The sequence below is a fragment of the Crocuta crocuta genome, unplaced genomic scaffold (assembly GCF_008692635.1).
Source record: "Crocuta crocuta isolate KB4526 unplaced genomic scaffold, BGI_CrCroc_1.0 scaffold197, whole genome shotgun sequence".
In the NCBI taxonomy this organism is placed as follows: domain Eukaryota; kingdom Metazoa; phylum Chordata; class Mammalia; order Carnivora; family Hyaenidae; genus Crocuta; species Crocuta crocuta.
Window position 1 is genome coordinate 9,046,253 of NW_027532002.1, and position 15,251 is coordinate 9,061,503.

The 15,251-nt window shown below is 51.0% G+C and overlaps 1 protein-coding gene across 1 annotated transcript; it reads left to right on the plus strand.

Annotated features, from left to right (window-relative positions):
• Window positions 1–2,841: 2,841 nt before the first annotated feature.
• On the plus strand, window positions 2,842–8,840 carry HOXA13 (homeobox A13). The gene is made up of 4 exons (XM_077775362.1): window positions 2,842–2,851; window positions 4,676–4,811; window positions 4,879–5,309; window positions 6,029–8,840. Exons 1-4 carry the CDS (start codon window positions 2,842–2,844, stop codon window positions 6,271–6,273), a joined length of 822 nt encoding a protein of 273 aa, XP_077631488.1. The 3' UTR covers window positions 6,274–8,840.
• The last annotated feature ends 6,411 nt before the right edge of the window (window positions 8,841–15,251 follow it).

Sequence of the window (15,251 nt, forward strand, 5' to 3'; positions counted from 1 at the left end):
AGAGGGCGGTGGGGCCAGAGACCCCTCGCCCTGGGGCCGCCCTGAGCTCTCCCTGCGCCCCGCTCGAGTGACGGGGAGCTCACTCTCCCAGTGGCATTGGCCCCACGCGCCGGCCGGCCGGTACCCCCGGCGCCCGCTGAGGACTTCGAGAAGGCGTTTCCTCCTTCCGGCTGAGCGCTTCTCTGAGTTCGCCCTGCTTCTAACGCGTGCTGCCTCTTTTAAGCGAATGCTGAGTTGCCAGGGCCAGTCGGGAGCAGAGCGTCGGCACCCGCACCCTAGGGCCAGGCTGCGTCCTCCTCACCGCCACCACCACCACTGGCGGAATCACCCCGGCCTCCCCCAGGGCCATGACGGCAACGCGCCCTTCACTCCAAGTTCGCGCCAACCCTGGGGAGCCTGGGCTCCCGTGACGGGCACTGTGCAGAGGGACTTGCTCTTGCAGGGAGCCTGGGACCTGGGGCTCGTTGTTCTAAAGGGGGGAGAGAGGCTCCCCCCCGCCCCTCGAGGCTCAGGGACTTTCTGGGGAAAACACTACAGGGCAGCGCTGGACCTGGGGTCCTCCCCGGGCGTCCGCTTTTCCCAAGCGCTGCGCACCGGTGGCCTTGAAGGCCTGGTACTGGAAGGAACCCACCAGGCAGAGCCGAGAGCTGCTCCCCCAAAATCCTGACTTCCTTGCAGTTCATGGGGAGAGGAGATCTTAAAGGCAAAGTGGGGTCTCCATGGGTCCCCCACCCCCACGCCCGAGCTCCCGCTTCCTCCCATTTTTCCCCGTGTTAGCATTTGGCCATCACAGTGCCAAGTGGCTTCCCACAATCCCAAACTACCCTTACAGCCTTGGGTCCTGGGCCGCCTCATCAATGCTTCAAAATACACAAAAATCTAGAGTGAGAGCTTGACCAAACGTGACTCAGGGTGCGCCATTTCTTTGCCTACTGGCCAGCTTCGGCCCAAGTTTCTTCAGAACCTACCCTTTCTCCTTAAGCTTCTGCCCTGGTGGGGATGAGGGTGGGAAAGGCTGAAGCCCAGGGTGAACAGAGCAGTGTCTCGCTTGTCTCTTCCCTAAACGGTCTGGTGGACTGCAGATTCTGAGATGTTATCTGGGTGTTTTTCCTTTTCTCTTTCTCTCTTAGCTAGCCTCAGCTTCTCAGCCATTCCGCNCTGTGCCCCCCACCCCTCCTGGGGTGGGAGAGAGAGGGTTAAGATGTTCTGCAAACCCAGCTCGTAAAGCTGCTTGGATACATTAGAAACACATGAATATCCTGAAATACAAAGTGTCTTTAAACCAACTGCGGAATGTTTATCCTAATGCTGGATGGATGCAGAGAAACAGTGCCAAGGGGCAGTGCTGACAGCCGCCTCAAGTTAAAGTGAGAGCAGGTAAGTTTCATTTGCTAGTGAAAATCAAACCCGATTAAAACCTGGTTTCCTTTTGTCCTTTTCTCTTCCAATCCTGAAAGCCCAGGGCCCCTTGACCCAGGCTGGCAGCAGATACCCCCCCCCCAAAAAAAGCCCAGCCAAGGTCTCTTTCTTCAGCAGAAGGTTCCAGGGTAGCCAAAGCCCCGCAGGGCACCCTGGCCTGCACTAGGAGGTAAGAAGTCATGCCTGCCAAGAATCTGGCAAGAGAAAGAGTCTGGCAGCTCCTGGAACAAAGGCCAAGCCACTGAGCTGCCGCCTTCTGCTCTTGCCCATGCTGCCCACTCTGGGCTCCTCCAGGGGGAAATTGGGGAGCACCAGACAGAGCCCACCTCTCTCCCTGCTGCCCTCTTGCTAAAGGGCCACTGCTGCCTGCAGATCCCAGTGAGTACTTTGACTTCCCCAGCCTAGCCCACAACGGGTCTGAGGATAAACCTGTCATCTCCAGGATTCCAGTTGGTGGTGCCTCCCTGCAATCCCATAGGAATTCCTGAGCCTGGTAGACAAAAAAAGAAAAAAAAAGCAGAGCAGTGGCTCAGAGGGTCAGAAGCCACTAGTGAATCTTGACCTTGTCTTCAGGAAAAGAGGAAGAGCACTGGGAGAGTCTTTGCTCGCTTCCTAGGGCATACCCCAGTTCTTCACGGTCCTCGAGCCTTTCTTTTCCCACAGAAAGTCAGTTTGGTAGCTGCCTGAAGGGGGTAAGGGGCTAAGAAATAGTATTAGGAACCATTAATGAATTTCGTATGTCCTTGGCCAAAAAACAAGAAGGGGGAGAGATTTTCTTGCTTCAAAGTTGAGTAGAAATTCGAGAATCTGAGACCCCAAATTATTCGCAGAGCTCATTCAAATTCTAGAAACTATCCTCACTGGTTGGTGGCTACAACTCAATATCTAATAGGACCTGCAGACTTTANCAGTGAAGGCACACCAGGACGCCACTAGCTTGCCTGGTTTAAAAAAAAAATCATTTCATATATATCGAGATCCAAGACAAAAAAAGGGAACAAGCAGGCTGCCTCTGAGTAACGATATCATGAGAGTGTTTAAAAGTTGATCGAAAGATATGGGGAACTAAGAAAATATCCAAATTACTTGATCACTAAAGATCCCCCACAAAGCTCAATAAATAATTCAGGCGTGAAGCCCTTCCTTGGCGGAGCCGCCAAGTTTAGTAAGCAAAACCTAATTCGAGATGCAACCCAAAGTCTTCCCCCAGCGCCTTCCCTCCCAGACAAACCTGCTCGTGGCTTCTCTGAAGACAAGATCTTGTCTCACCATTTTTGGTGAGTAGGGACCCAGTCGACCTTGGCAGTCCGTGGAGCTGGGGCCCTTCCTCTGCAATGCAGGGCTCAGTCTCCGGTGAAGTGGGGAGAGGGAGGGAGGAATGTGGAGCTGGCCTTGGCCGCTGTGTGCACCAGCAGCTGCGCCATGGCCAGAGGTGAGCTGGCACAGGCGCCGGCTGGTGGGGGCTCCCCGAGCTGTGTTTTCGTTTTTCTGGATCTGGCTGGAAAACAGAAGAGGCTCGAAGCCCGGGCCAAGAGAGCGGGGTGGAGGCAGAGAAGAAGAGTCTGTAAACACCGCCCCAAAATCTCCACGAAGGCAGCAGGAAAAAAAAAAATGCCGGGTAACCAAACAGAGCAAGAACAACGAGTAATTCCGAAGGAAAAGAGTCAAGAGCAAGAGAAGGGAGGTGAGCAGTGGGCCTATCGGCAGCTGCCTGGGTCTCCAGGCTTGCATGGCAGTTCTCACGCTGGCTAGACTGCAACTTTCAACTTGACCTTGGCCTCTAGCCGTGTCTGACCTGTATGTAAAACAACCCTCAAGTCCTCAGGAACTGGGGCCTCGAACCCTACCCTGTTTCTTTGTCACTGAGTTTTACAATGCCACTTGGAGGAAGGAAGGGGGGTGAACGGGCCGGGAAGTAACACAAAAATCGAGTCCCTACAGAGGCTAGTTCCTTAGTCTGCAAATGGCCATTCAGGGAGGAGGTAAACTGGAGGCAAATCAATATTTACCCGGAGCTACTAAAAAGGCAGGAGGGAAAGGGCACACTGGGTATGTGTATGTTGGGAGGAGGCTGTCATAGAAGGTGTAATTGAACAGCGCTTACACTGGTCTGAGCAAACCTAAGGATCAAGGAAGATAAAAGCCGTAGCCCAGGGTCATTGGTCCGGACTCTGCTGGAAGACCAGGAACTTTAAAGAGCAGATCAGAGCAGGGAACAGGGTCCGAAGATATTTGTAGTGCCCTGAGCTTCTGGCTGAGTCTGCAAGCTAGGACCGGAGGGCAGGTCCACACTTGGATGCTCACCATTCCACCTGGTGTGCAAGGGAGTCCGGCACTCTCCCCAGACCTGACGTTCCTGAAGAATACACCTACTTTCATTTTGAACACACGTTCCCCTTCTGGGCAACTGACCAGCTCACAGCCTCCACAACTGGAAATGGAAGTGTGTTACCCAAAAGCAACAGGAACTCCAGAATCCCTCACCAAAAAAAGACAAAACAAACAAACAAACAAACGGGGGCTGCTTGGCTCTTCCAGCACCAACACCCCACCAGGCTCCCGGAAAAGGGTCTGCATTTACAACACAGGGGGAAGGTTTCTCGGGCTGGTTCTTGGACAGAGGAGGACTGGACACCCTCTGCAGGCTGGAGACAATGCTCTCCCCAATTCGACTCGAAGTGGCCCTACAGCGCCCTTTCTCCTCTCAAAAAGTGGAGTGAAATGGGGAGTGCCCTGGTGCCTGAAGAATGAGCTCCTGTCCAAGATCTACGAAGCTTCATTAGGCGCCAGAAGGGGAGCTCCCATCCAGCACTTGGGGCTGTTCCTTTTAAATTCCCACGACAGACCAGCCGGGCTGGAGATGTGGGAGCACCAGAGAATAGTGCACGGATCGCTCCAAGGTCTCTGGAGGAGGGAGAGTTGTTACTGGGGCGCACTGAGGAGCAGTCTCTATACCTAAGTGTGAAGATGTGATCAGGGTACACTTGAGTGTGTGTGCGTGTGTCAGTGTGAGTGTGAGGGGGTCGTTTTGACCCTATGGGCCTAAATGCGAGCGAATGAAATTGCCCACCAACACTGTAGACAGCAGAGGGGAGGGATCCCCTAAATACAGCCCCAGCTTTCCAGTGGAATGTCCCTGAGGCCCACGAGCCAGGCGCATCCGCAAATGCCCCGCCACTGTTCCCCTGGAAAGAGCCAAATCGTGACGCTTGTCGAAGCCGAAAAGGCTAGTGTCCGCGCTGGGGTCCCACTGCAGAAAGACTCGCGAATACCTGGAAAGAAAACAGCGTCGGAGGCCTCAAGAAACACTCAGCCTGGACTACGCCCCGTTTTCGCTACGATCCCATCGCCAACCTTCCTAAGATTTACCTGACCTATTCCCACCGCTTCAGGTCTCAACCCAACAGCGCGCCTCTGTCCCCTCCCCGCCTTACGCTGCTCTGGGCCCCAGTGAGATAGGAGACAGGAAGGGGAGCTGCGAGGAGGCCGCCCTCCCTTCCCTACCCGACCCGCCCNGGGCCCGCACCCCAACGCCATCAAGTCGTGCGCGCAGCCTGCCTCGGCCGCCGCGGCTGCCGCCGCCTTCGCGGACAAGTACATGGATACCGCCGGCCCGGCGGCCGAGGAGTTCAGCTCCCGCGCCAAGGAGTTCGCCTTCTACCACCAGGGCTACGCACCCGGGCCTTACCACCACCATCAGCCCGTGCCTGGCTACCTGGATATGCCGGTCGTGCCCGGCCTCGGGGGCCCCGGCGAGTCGCGCCACGAGCCCTTGGGTCTCCCCATGGAAAGCTACCAGCCCTGGGCGCTGCCCAACGGCTGGAACGGCCAAATGTACTGCCCCAAAGAGCAGGCGCAGCCTCCCCACCTCTGGAAGTCCACTCTGCCCGGTAAATGGCGCCCCCTTCTCAACCCCGGTCCTCCGGCTCTGCTCCAGCTTCTCTGCCGCTCGCTCCCGGGGCACCCTCGTGCCCCTCCGCTCTCTCCCTGGCCTGCCCTGGAGGCGCTGCACCCCTGGGATCCCGACCCCGGCTAGCTGGCGCGGCCCGCACTGCCCCTGAGTTGGGCCGACTCCTGGCTCTCCCTGGGTGAGGGATGGCTGGGGAGAAGCTTGTGCGGACCCTGGCTGGCTCCCTTCTCCCTCTGTGCCCCGCCCTCCCCAGCCCTTGACATCGACCTAAGGATGGAAAATGGACCTGGAAACGGTGTACAAAATTGCCCCTATTCGTTCTCTCAAAAAACGGCTTCAGTGTAGAAGCATCAAGTGTTGGGGATTGGGGTATACAGAGAGGAGCCAGGCATAGAAATGTTATCCCCTGAGCCTGGCGCTAAGGTGTGGGCCGCTGGGCCAGGCCATCAAGCGAACCCAGCGCGCTGTGTGGACAGGATGGCTCGGCTGGGGTGGTCATTGGAGCCGTAGGCTATTTCATTTCAGGGCAGAACTAACCACCCTCCCCACCGACCCTTCAGGTCTTAGGGGAAGGCCGGACTGTACGATGCATGGCAAAAGGCAGCTGGGCGATGCAAGGCGGGTGGCGCACATCGAGCCGTCGCCTGGCCTGGCCTGGGTCTGATCCCTGTGTAACTTGCCTTCTTCCATATCTTCCAGACGTGGTTTCTCATCCCTCAGACGCCAGCTCCTACAGGCGGGGGAGAAAGAAGCGCGTCCCTTACACCAAGGTGCAATTAAAAGAACTCGAGCGGGAATATGCTACCAACAAATTCATTACCAAGGACAAACGGAGGAGGATATCAGCCACGACAAATCTCTCCGAGCGGCAGGTTACAATCTGGTTCCAGAACAGGAGGGTCAAAGAGAAAAAAGTCATCAACAAACTGAAGACCACTAGTTAATGGATTAAAAGTGGAGCAAGAGAGCGACTTGAAGAAATGCTTCAGAACTCGTTGCTTTGCCCAGACAATGAACATAATGCTTAATAATAATAACTGAAGAATGGGAAAGAGAAAGAGAAAGACACTGGCATTTTGCTTTCCTAAGGAGGATCTCTTTCTCCTTGGTGGAATCTACAACTCTTTTAAAACTTTAAGAAAAGGTAAAGACTTCCAGTTCTCCCGCCAACCCCACCAGACCCTTAAATGACAAACTCTATAGAGTCGAACGTCAACCCCCAAAAATGCAATTTCAGATAAGTTACGCATTTACTGAAATCTTGTAAGTATTTATGTGGCCATAATATTTCAGGATACTGTGGTATAGGGTAATAATCCAAAACTTGGTTACAAAAGCAAGTGGCTGTGGTAAACATCTGCTTGTCCTTGGTTCGCCATTGCCATCCCCTTTGCGTGTTAAGTGACTGCTCAGGTAAATCTCAGTGAAATGCCTACCATTGTTGTATATTCTGCAAAACACGTATAGATTGAGAGGGGGAGAGAGAAGAAGGTACTGAAAGAATGATCTTGGGCTATTTCCAATGAAGGAAGAAAGGGAGAGAAAGCTTTTCTGAGGATCATTTGTCTTGGTAGTAAATACAACCAGCTGACCCTTTGAGGCTACAAGGGAAACCCAGGTTGGGAATGTCCTTCTGACAATAATTTTAAATTGCTTATAACAAGCATATTTTGTGGCATTTGGATTGTATTTTCTGCCTGATCTCATTTGCTTTCCAAAGGATTTGATAACTTAGAAAAATGTATTTCAAGCATCAGATGTTTCACAGAATTCACATTATCAGATATCCTGAGAGGTCCCCCGGGACACGATGGCCTTTGGTTTGAACAGAATTCATGTTTCACTTAAACTGGTGTTTCCCCCCAGAATTTACTAAACATTTTGCTGGAGAATCATTTTGCTTTTTTATTTTGTTTTATTTTTTTAGAAAACTCAGAACGGAAATCCATTCCCCTGAAACATTTAGATGTTTACAATTCTATATTTTGATCTATTAAGGGATTCGTAATTTTTCCTTGTTTATTGTGTTATAAGACTGCATTAGGAAGTTTAGGGATTCATCTTTACGGCACATTTTTAATCAAGCAGTTATTTCGACCAGCACATTCATTTTGTTCACATTCACTATAAAATGCTATCTTGTAAATAAAGACATTCAGCACACTGTGAAAATGTATTTGTGCACCTGCTTTTGAAACATTTCTAGTAAAAATAATAATTAAAAAAATACCTTAGACCTGTAGGTAATGATATAGTAGTATTAATTATGGTAATAAAATAGTCACTGCCATTAAAATCTAAAGGAAATACTCGTTATTTTCCTATACTAAATGTGCACTGCACAGAAAGAAAAAAGGAGCGGGTTTGTCCTATACAAACCAAGGACCATTCTTTTCTATTATTATTCAGCCTTTTTTTTCCACTACAGATTTTTTAAGCAAAAGGAGAAATCCCTCATAACTAAAATCCTGAATATTTAGATAAGTGCTTCAAGAAAGTTAAAGTGTTAGACATTCTGAAAAGGAGAAAAAAAGAAAGGAGGAAGAGATAGTACAAATTCCCAGGCTCACTGTGGAAAATGAAAACCAGTTGTTTAGTATCAGTGATGCCCAGGCTATATCGTATTTTCAAGTCTACTCTTGGGTCTGCATGTGCCTGTAAGGGCAGGTTTTGATATTTGTTGAAATGACAGGACTAGGAAAGGCCTTAAACCTTGACCTTGACGAAAAAAGACAATTTGTGACCTTGACTTTTGACAGCTCATGAATTGGCCTCGGCTGGATTAGTAGATCAAGGGCGCCACCTCGCGTTGACAAGCTTCCTTGTAATTCTTCAGCTTCAAGGGAATCAAAAGGGCTTACCTCCTTGACTCCTTGTTTTAGAGATTTAGTACTCATTTCTTTGGCTCCCGATGGAACAAATTTAAATATATGTAAGTTATACATGTGCCTGTATATATGTGAATATATATATCATATGTGTGTATACATGTATACATTTGCATATCAGTGCTTGTGTGTGCTTGTATATATATTTGTAGAGTCTGTACAGATACAGTATCACTAATTAGTGATGACCCAAAATGTTGTAACTTAAGGTGATTTTTAGAGTTGAGGTACAAAATGTACTTTACATGATGAAGTCTTGCTCCTTTTCTTTAATGGCCAAGTTTGATTTGTCTCCCCAGTGCTTGCTCTGCCTCAGATTTCTGCAGATCTACTTTAAAGCTGTACATTTTTGTTACAGTCTGAAAGGTGTTCTTAAATAACCATTCTCTCCTGGCCCTCACCCTCCAAGGTGGTCTACCATCCTAATTAGAGCTATAGGGGAGTCTATACGGCAAATAAAAAGTTTCAGATGCCTTGCTAACTCTAGAGTTCTAGAGTTACATTTCAGAAATTCAAAGAAACCTCTTAGGAGGTCAGTATGGAGAGCTTAAAGGTCTCATATCTACAAAATGACCATATTATGGATGCAGAAGGAGAGTTATCCAGGATAGCTCAGAGCAGAGTACTGCTCGTGGGTGGTGTGCAATCTTATACCGGGGTTTGCAAAGCTGCCATTTGATTTGTGGAAGAAATATATACATTTAAAATTAACGATCACCATCAAAACAATAACGATAATAACAAGTATTATATCTACTACTTATTGACCCGCAACAACACACCAGGTGCTGTGTTTAGAGTCATAAATAATACATATGTATGTTTTCTATTTAATATACACACAAGGTAATGTGTTTTTGTCAAATCCATGCTATATATATACACACACATATGTGTGTGTGTGTATACACATATATATATGTTGGTGGAATCAGGAGCCTCAGGACGCAGAATTTTGAGATGAGGTTAATTTTATCTTTATGTTAGAGGAAAGTCGTTGTGAGTCAACAAAACCGTATTCATTGTTTTATGGAAAACAATATGGGTTGGTTAGAAACCTGGCTGATGGAAACCTTTCCAACCTGAAGACTTAGAGCTTCTTTATAGACGGAGAATTCTAGAATCTTTAAAGCTGTCTCGGAAACAGCATGGTCTTGAACCATACATGTGGAATGGTCTTGGGCTGTGCAGCCCAGTTTTGCGACCCTGAATGTACATTTTCACCGCACTCCCTGAACGTGGATTTTCACCCCACTTGTGGAAACAAATGAAAATGGTGCTTCAGCTGAAACACCCCACATCGTGTTCCACACCTCTCCCTTTCGAAACGAGCTGCCATCAAGCCAATGGAACAACTTTCTCCCCCAAATGTTTAAAGTGGTGGAAAATCTCCTCAAAGCTGGATCATACTGTGTGTTTACGAACAGCTCCAAAGGGGACGCTTCTGTTGACGGGGGATATTTTTCTTTAGATGTAAGAAATATTCTGAGCCTCAGGCCTAGGAAGGAGGCCAACTAGCAGTTGTGAAGCCCGAGAATACCGCCCCTTTCACAACCCATCGCAGGAACTCTGGGTAAAATAGTAGGTTTCTTTTTTCTTTTCTTTCCTTTTCTTTTTTTTTTTTTACTTTCCAATTTTTGAAACTAATGACAGAAGATATTTCAGGTTCCCCCCCTCCCAGTTCTAAAATGATGTTGATAATGTCGACCCTACCTTGTTTCCCCTCTTATTGAAAATTCCCATGGATCTACCAGATAACCTAAAGGAAGCATGGATTATGATGGCTCCCTGATGCCCAAATAGCAATTAGTCTAACCCTTTAGAAAAAAGACACCTAGAAGGACTCCAGACACCATATAGCAATCATGACAGCAGACACCAGGATAGTGCCGCTGAATAGCTGATTCAAATGTGTTTTCTTTTTTCCCAAAAGGGAAACCCTTTCTGAATCAGAAATTGTCAATATGAAAACAGCTAGACACTGTTCTCATCTATTAAATTAGCAAAGATTTTGAATCCTGTAATGGCCTGCCATTTAAAAAATTGTAAATATGGGACTTAAAAAAAAAACCCACTTTTTCCATATGCTCTTAATACTGTCAAATTTATTAAGGTATTTTAAGTGGATGATTGTAAAATGTCACTTTGCATTTAACTACTATTTATGCCTGATGCAGAACTAAAGCCATCCGTTTAAATTGTTAAAAAAAAAACAAAACAAAACGGAGAAGCAATAATTTTTAAAGAAAGGGGAAAAGAAAATTACTCTTTTTTAAAAAACTCAACCTAGTTGAAGTGCTTTCTTAAAAATTCCCAAGTCAGTGAAATTCAGCTGAGGATGATACAAATTCGCGCGGGTAGTGATGACACATATTTCACCATGTAATGTATGTGCAGATTACACCCTGCTGCGTGTGTTTGGAGAGTTTGGTGAAGATGCGGCTTCTCGCTTCCTCTCTACGAATTCTGGAGTTTTCGAAGCGGAGACGGAGGCTGTCCGGGACTGCTAAGCCCCCCGACCTAGTGATTTCGGAGGCGCCCTTCTGGATTTGCGGACCTCTACGGAAGAGACGCTAGGGGCTTCCTGATTTATGCGCATTCCTTTAAAGTTGATCGAATGCGTGTCAGCAGCCGAAGACCTGGCGAATCAGAGAAATGTGGCAGCGAGCAGCTCACATCCCATTTTTCATAAACAACGATGTGGCGTTATCCAAGCGGCCCGCGGAGATTTATGCCTAGGTTTTAGGAACCGCACACGATAATTAAGTTTTCATCTGCTAGGCCGCCGGATAAATAACAGCCGGCCTCGTTCTCTATGAAAGCACCCACTTTCTGATCGGCTGCTTCCATCCTCGAACCTCTGCCTAGCGCCGCCGAATGCCTGAGAGGTGTCTGTTATTTTTAATTTGATTTCAAAGGGAAGAAAGAAAAAGACAAGAACGCCGGCACAGAAAAATCTCCCCATGAAAGCAGCTACGGCCTGGTCACAGTTGATTTCATTTCTGCCCGGCGCCGTCGCGCCGCTGAAGAGCTGGAAGCCTCCGCGGAAAGCATCAGCTCGGCCTCCTAGAGACGTTGAAACCCTGGCGGGCGGCAGCGCGGCGGCGCGGGGCTCGGCCCAGGTGCGGCCGTGCGCCCCAGCCCGGGAAGCGCTCGCCGAGGGCTCCGAGCGCCGCCTGATGTCGTGCCCCGGGGCAGAGGCGAGGCTCAAAACCCTCCCTACCTCTAAATGAACCCTCTGCTCAAAATGGAGGCTCAGCGCCTTGCAGAGCCGGCCTTGCTTGGAAGGCTCGTGTGTCGAAGGAGGCACGCAGCAGAANTTTGTGCGGGTGCTCGCTTCTCCGCCCCGCCCCGCCCTCCCCAAGAGAATAATCGGGTATTTAATCTCTCCCGGTCTTAATTCTTGGCAGCGTGGAAGGTGGTTTGCACGGGAAATAAAACTTGACAGGAGCATTTTCTCTAAAAGGGGTTCTGAGACGGGCTGAAAAGAAACCGTGTTTTTTCTCTACCAAATACTTCCGCTTTCTGAGCCCCCGGCCAAGGGGTGGGGTGACATCCGAGGGAGCAGAGGAGGAGCTGGGCACGCAGGACCGCGCTGTGGACCCGAACCCGGGCGCTCCGGGCAGCCCCGGGTCTGCGCCCGGGCCTCAGTCGGGAAGCGGCCTCCGGCCTCGCTGCGTCCGGCGCCTCTGTGGTCCTGCTCGGCCGCAGGCCGGCGCCGCCCGCAACCCGAGGCCAGGGCCCCTCTCGCGGGAAGCTGGCACCGGCACGGGCGCGGTTGGCACCCACAGTGGTACCCTGGCATTGGCTGCGGGCGGCTGGGGTCAAGCGAGAGAAGAGGACGCTGGGCAGGGCCTTGGACCGCTTGGCTTTAGCCCTGAGCCTTTCAGCCAAGGGGAGTTGGGGACAAGAGCTCGCAAAGGAGGCGGTGAGAGCACTGCTGGGGGCTTTGTTTCGGCTGCGGGTCTGCAGACACTGCACAAAATGGAGGGGGGTGGGGGGTGGAGGTGAACGGCTCAGCCTGCGTGGGTTGTCCGGGCTGCTATTGGGTGGGAGAAGCTGGAGAAAGCAGAATCCCCCTCTCGGTAGCTCGGAGAGCGCCCTCCCCTTGCCGCGCCGCAAAGGTCAAGTCCTCGGCACGGCCGCCTCCACGGTCAGGGCCGTGGCGGACTCAGGAAGGCCCGGGACCCACACTTGGCCGGCTGCAAGCAGGTTATGATGGCCTGGACCCGCGGACTGGAGGCGGGGGTTCTTTCCTGGCTTCCCTACTGAAAAGGAATTCCCGCAGCCAGGGGTGGCCCAGGCTATGTCCCCGTCGAGTCCTGGAAGAGCGAGTCTGGGACACTTCGGAGCTCGAGGAGGCCTAGCCCCGGCGAGAGGCAGCGCCTGCAAGCGCTGGAGAGCGAATGTGGCTGGATCAGAGTTTGGGCTCCGGCCGAAACAAGGGACCCGCAGGGCCTGTGGGCCAGCAGAGCCAGGAATAGGATAGGGGAGCAAGGACCCTGCTGGGAGCCTCTCTTAAGGTCTTTGAGTCCAGTTCTGCTCCTTCAAGTGCATGCTGATGCTTTGTGCACTTTGATGCTCTTCTTCTGCCTAAAATCTGTGCCAAGAAGTGAGGTGCACCCTGCCAAAGGTAAAAATCCCTGACTCCTGGGGCCCCCAACCCCACTCACTGTGCTCTGGGGGCGGGGGGAGCCTCTGCCCATAGCTTGCTGGCACCCCCCACCCCAGTTCATCCATCAGGCCCATTGGTAAGCAAATAGCTTACACAGAGTCAGCCCTGAGTTTAGGCTCCAGGTGAGTCAAAGAGGCCCTGTAAAGGGTTTCATCGTTTTTTTTCACAGAGGACAAAAAAGCTGGGCTTTACCTCTAGAGCTGCCCTGGGCAGAGTAGGGCCTTTGAAGGGACACTAGCTGGAGGAATTGTCCATGGATAGGTATGGTCGCAGAACAGCCTGGAAGGGCACTTGAGGGAGACTCCTAGGGCAGCGTTGGACTGGGCATGGGCTTGCTGTTTTTAAGTCTGGAACATGAGCCATGGATTGCTGCCGGGATGGACACGAAAGAACCTGGGGAGTTGCCCCAGGAGGCAGCTGGAGCTGGGCACGGAGGCTTCCTAGGAACCACAGCGGTGGAGATCAAGACCCTGAGGGCCACGGCCAGCCTTCTGGTTGGGCCGCCCTCTTAATTGCAGATATCCCCTGCTGGAGAAACCCGTTTGGGCCGAAGTCTCTGGGGGAATGGAAAGCAGATGCTGAGAACCAGGGCTTTGTCCTTGAAAGTCCCCCCCATTTGTTCCCACTTGATAAGATGGGGGGGGTGATTTTTTTTTTAAATAATGAATCCACAACAATAAAAATAAATATAGTTCTTCTCAAAGGAAGTAACTCTCTCCCATCAGTTTAGGACCCACTAAACTAAATATAACCAGATTGCCTGAATGTCTGGGACCCTCAGCTGAGCCCTGTGCCCCATTCTTTAGTGGCCAGAAGAAGGATGTGGAGTTCTTCAGATGTTTAGGGACCTTGGAAGATTGAACCTGGGAGTCAGATGAGAACCAACCATAAGGTCAAGTTCAAGGCATTACCTGTTCTTGTGCTATAGGGAAGGGTAGAAGAGCTTGTGGACAGGCCCGGGCCTTGCCAAGCCAAGGAGATAAAATAATCCCTGCCTCCACCCAGTAGTGACAGAGAGAGTCTCCAAATATTTCACTGCAGCCTCAGTGCCACCTCTGGACAGCGCCTCAAAATGTGATAGATTGGCCGTAATCTGCCAATAGACTTTCCTGAGAACAAATCCTGGGCGATCTCTTGGGCTTTCCCAGACAACCCATTATCCAGAATCACCATGGAGGACAATGCAGGAGACAACTCCCACTTAGAAGGAGACAGCCCTCACATAGAAGCCTGGCCTCCAATCCCAGAAAGGGCTCGGTGGCTGTTTCTCTGCTGGGCCACCAGTTGGGTTTTGCACCTGTATGCAGTATGGTCACTGGGGTTGACATAGCCTTCTGTGTAGCTTTTCTAGAAATAAGTGTGACATTTTAGGGGCCGAGGTAGCTAGGGGCTCAGTACAACAAGAAAAGGCAAAAAAAAAAAAAAAAAAAAAAAAANTTTGTGAGCGAGTTTTGGCGTGTCAAGTGGGCCTGCCGCCTACCAGGCTAGCTGCCTGCCATCCTGCAGCTAGGTCCTGAGAAGAGAAGGAAATATTGATGAGAGAAGGAGAGAAAAAGAACACGGTAGAGCCTTGGAATGGAGTGTTCAGAAGGATGAGGTAAGAGATCTAGTTCAGATCCCTGGTGGAGGCCTAAATTTAGGCGGGGGGGGGGGGGGAAGTCGGGAACCTAACAGTCCCCTTTTCTGCGCTTGAGTACTGGGTGCCCTCCCGTGGCACCTCAGTTCTTGCTCAGCCTAGGAGGGGCGCAGAAAAGGCCAGAGGCTGCAGAAGGCGAGAGTCCGCTGGAAACAGGATGGGGAGCCAAGCGAACAGGAGCTGCAGGGGGATAGGACCAGCCAGGGAGTATGGTGAGCGGGCAGCCTGGAATTGGCATTCACTCTTTTGGCTACATGCCGATAAGTCAAGGAGCTTGACTGGCATCAAGAGGCTGCAAGGGCAGGCACTGGGGACTTCAGATTCTGAGGTTTGGGGGTCAGTGAGCTGCTCCCAGTGCCCAAGCTAGCACTAAGGGGGAAAGAGGGCAGCCTAGCAGCAGCGGCACTTGGGGTTGGGAATCCCAGAGTCAGAGTGTTGCTCCCTGCCCGCTGCTCTATTCTCCCTTTGAGTGAGCAGGTGTTAAGTTGCCCATCAAGTGACAGTCCTTTCAGCTCACGTCCCTCAAATGACTGTGCTAGAAACATCCGCAGCGTGACAACCACCCCCCGTCCCCCTCCCCCGTGGAAGAGCCTCGCGTTGCCCTGGTGCGCACCGACCACACCAAAGCGACCCGGCCTGGGCACCACCAGCAGGCACCCTTCGGCTGCAAAAAGAAGTGGAGGCAGCAGTGCTGGGCAGAGACACCTGGACACAATTTATTCC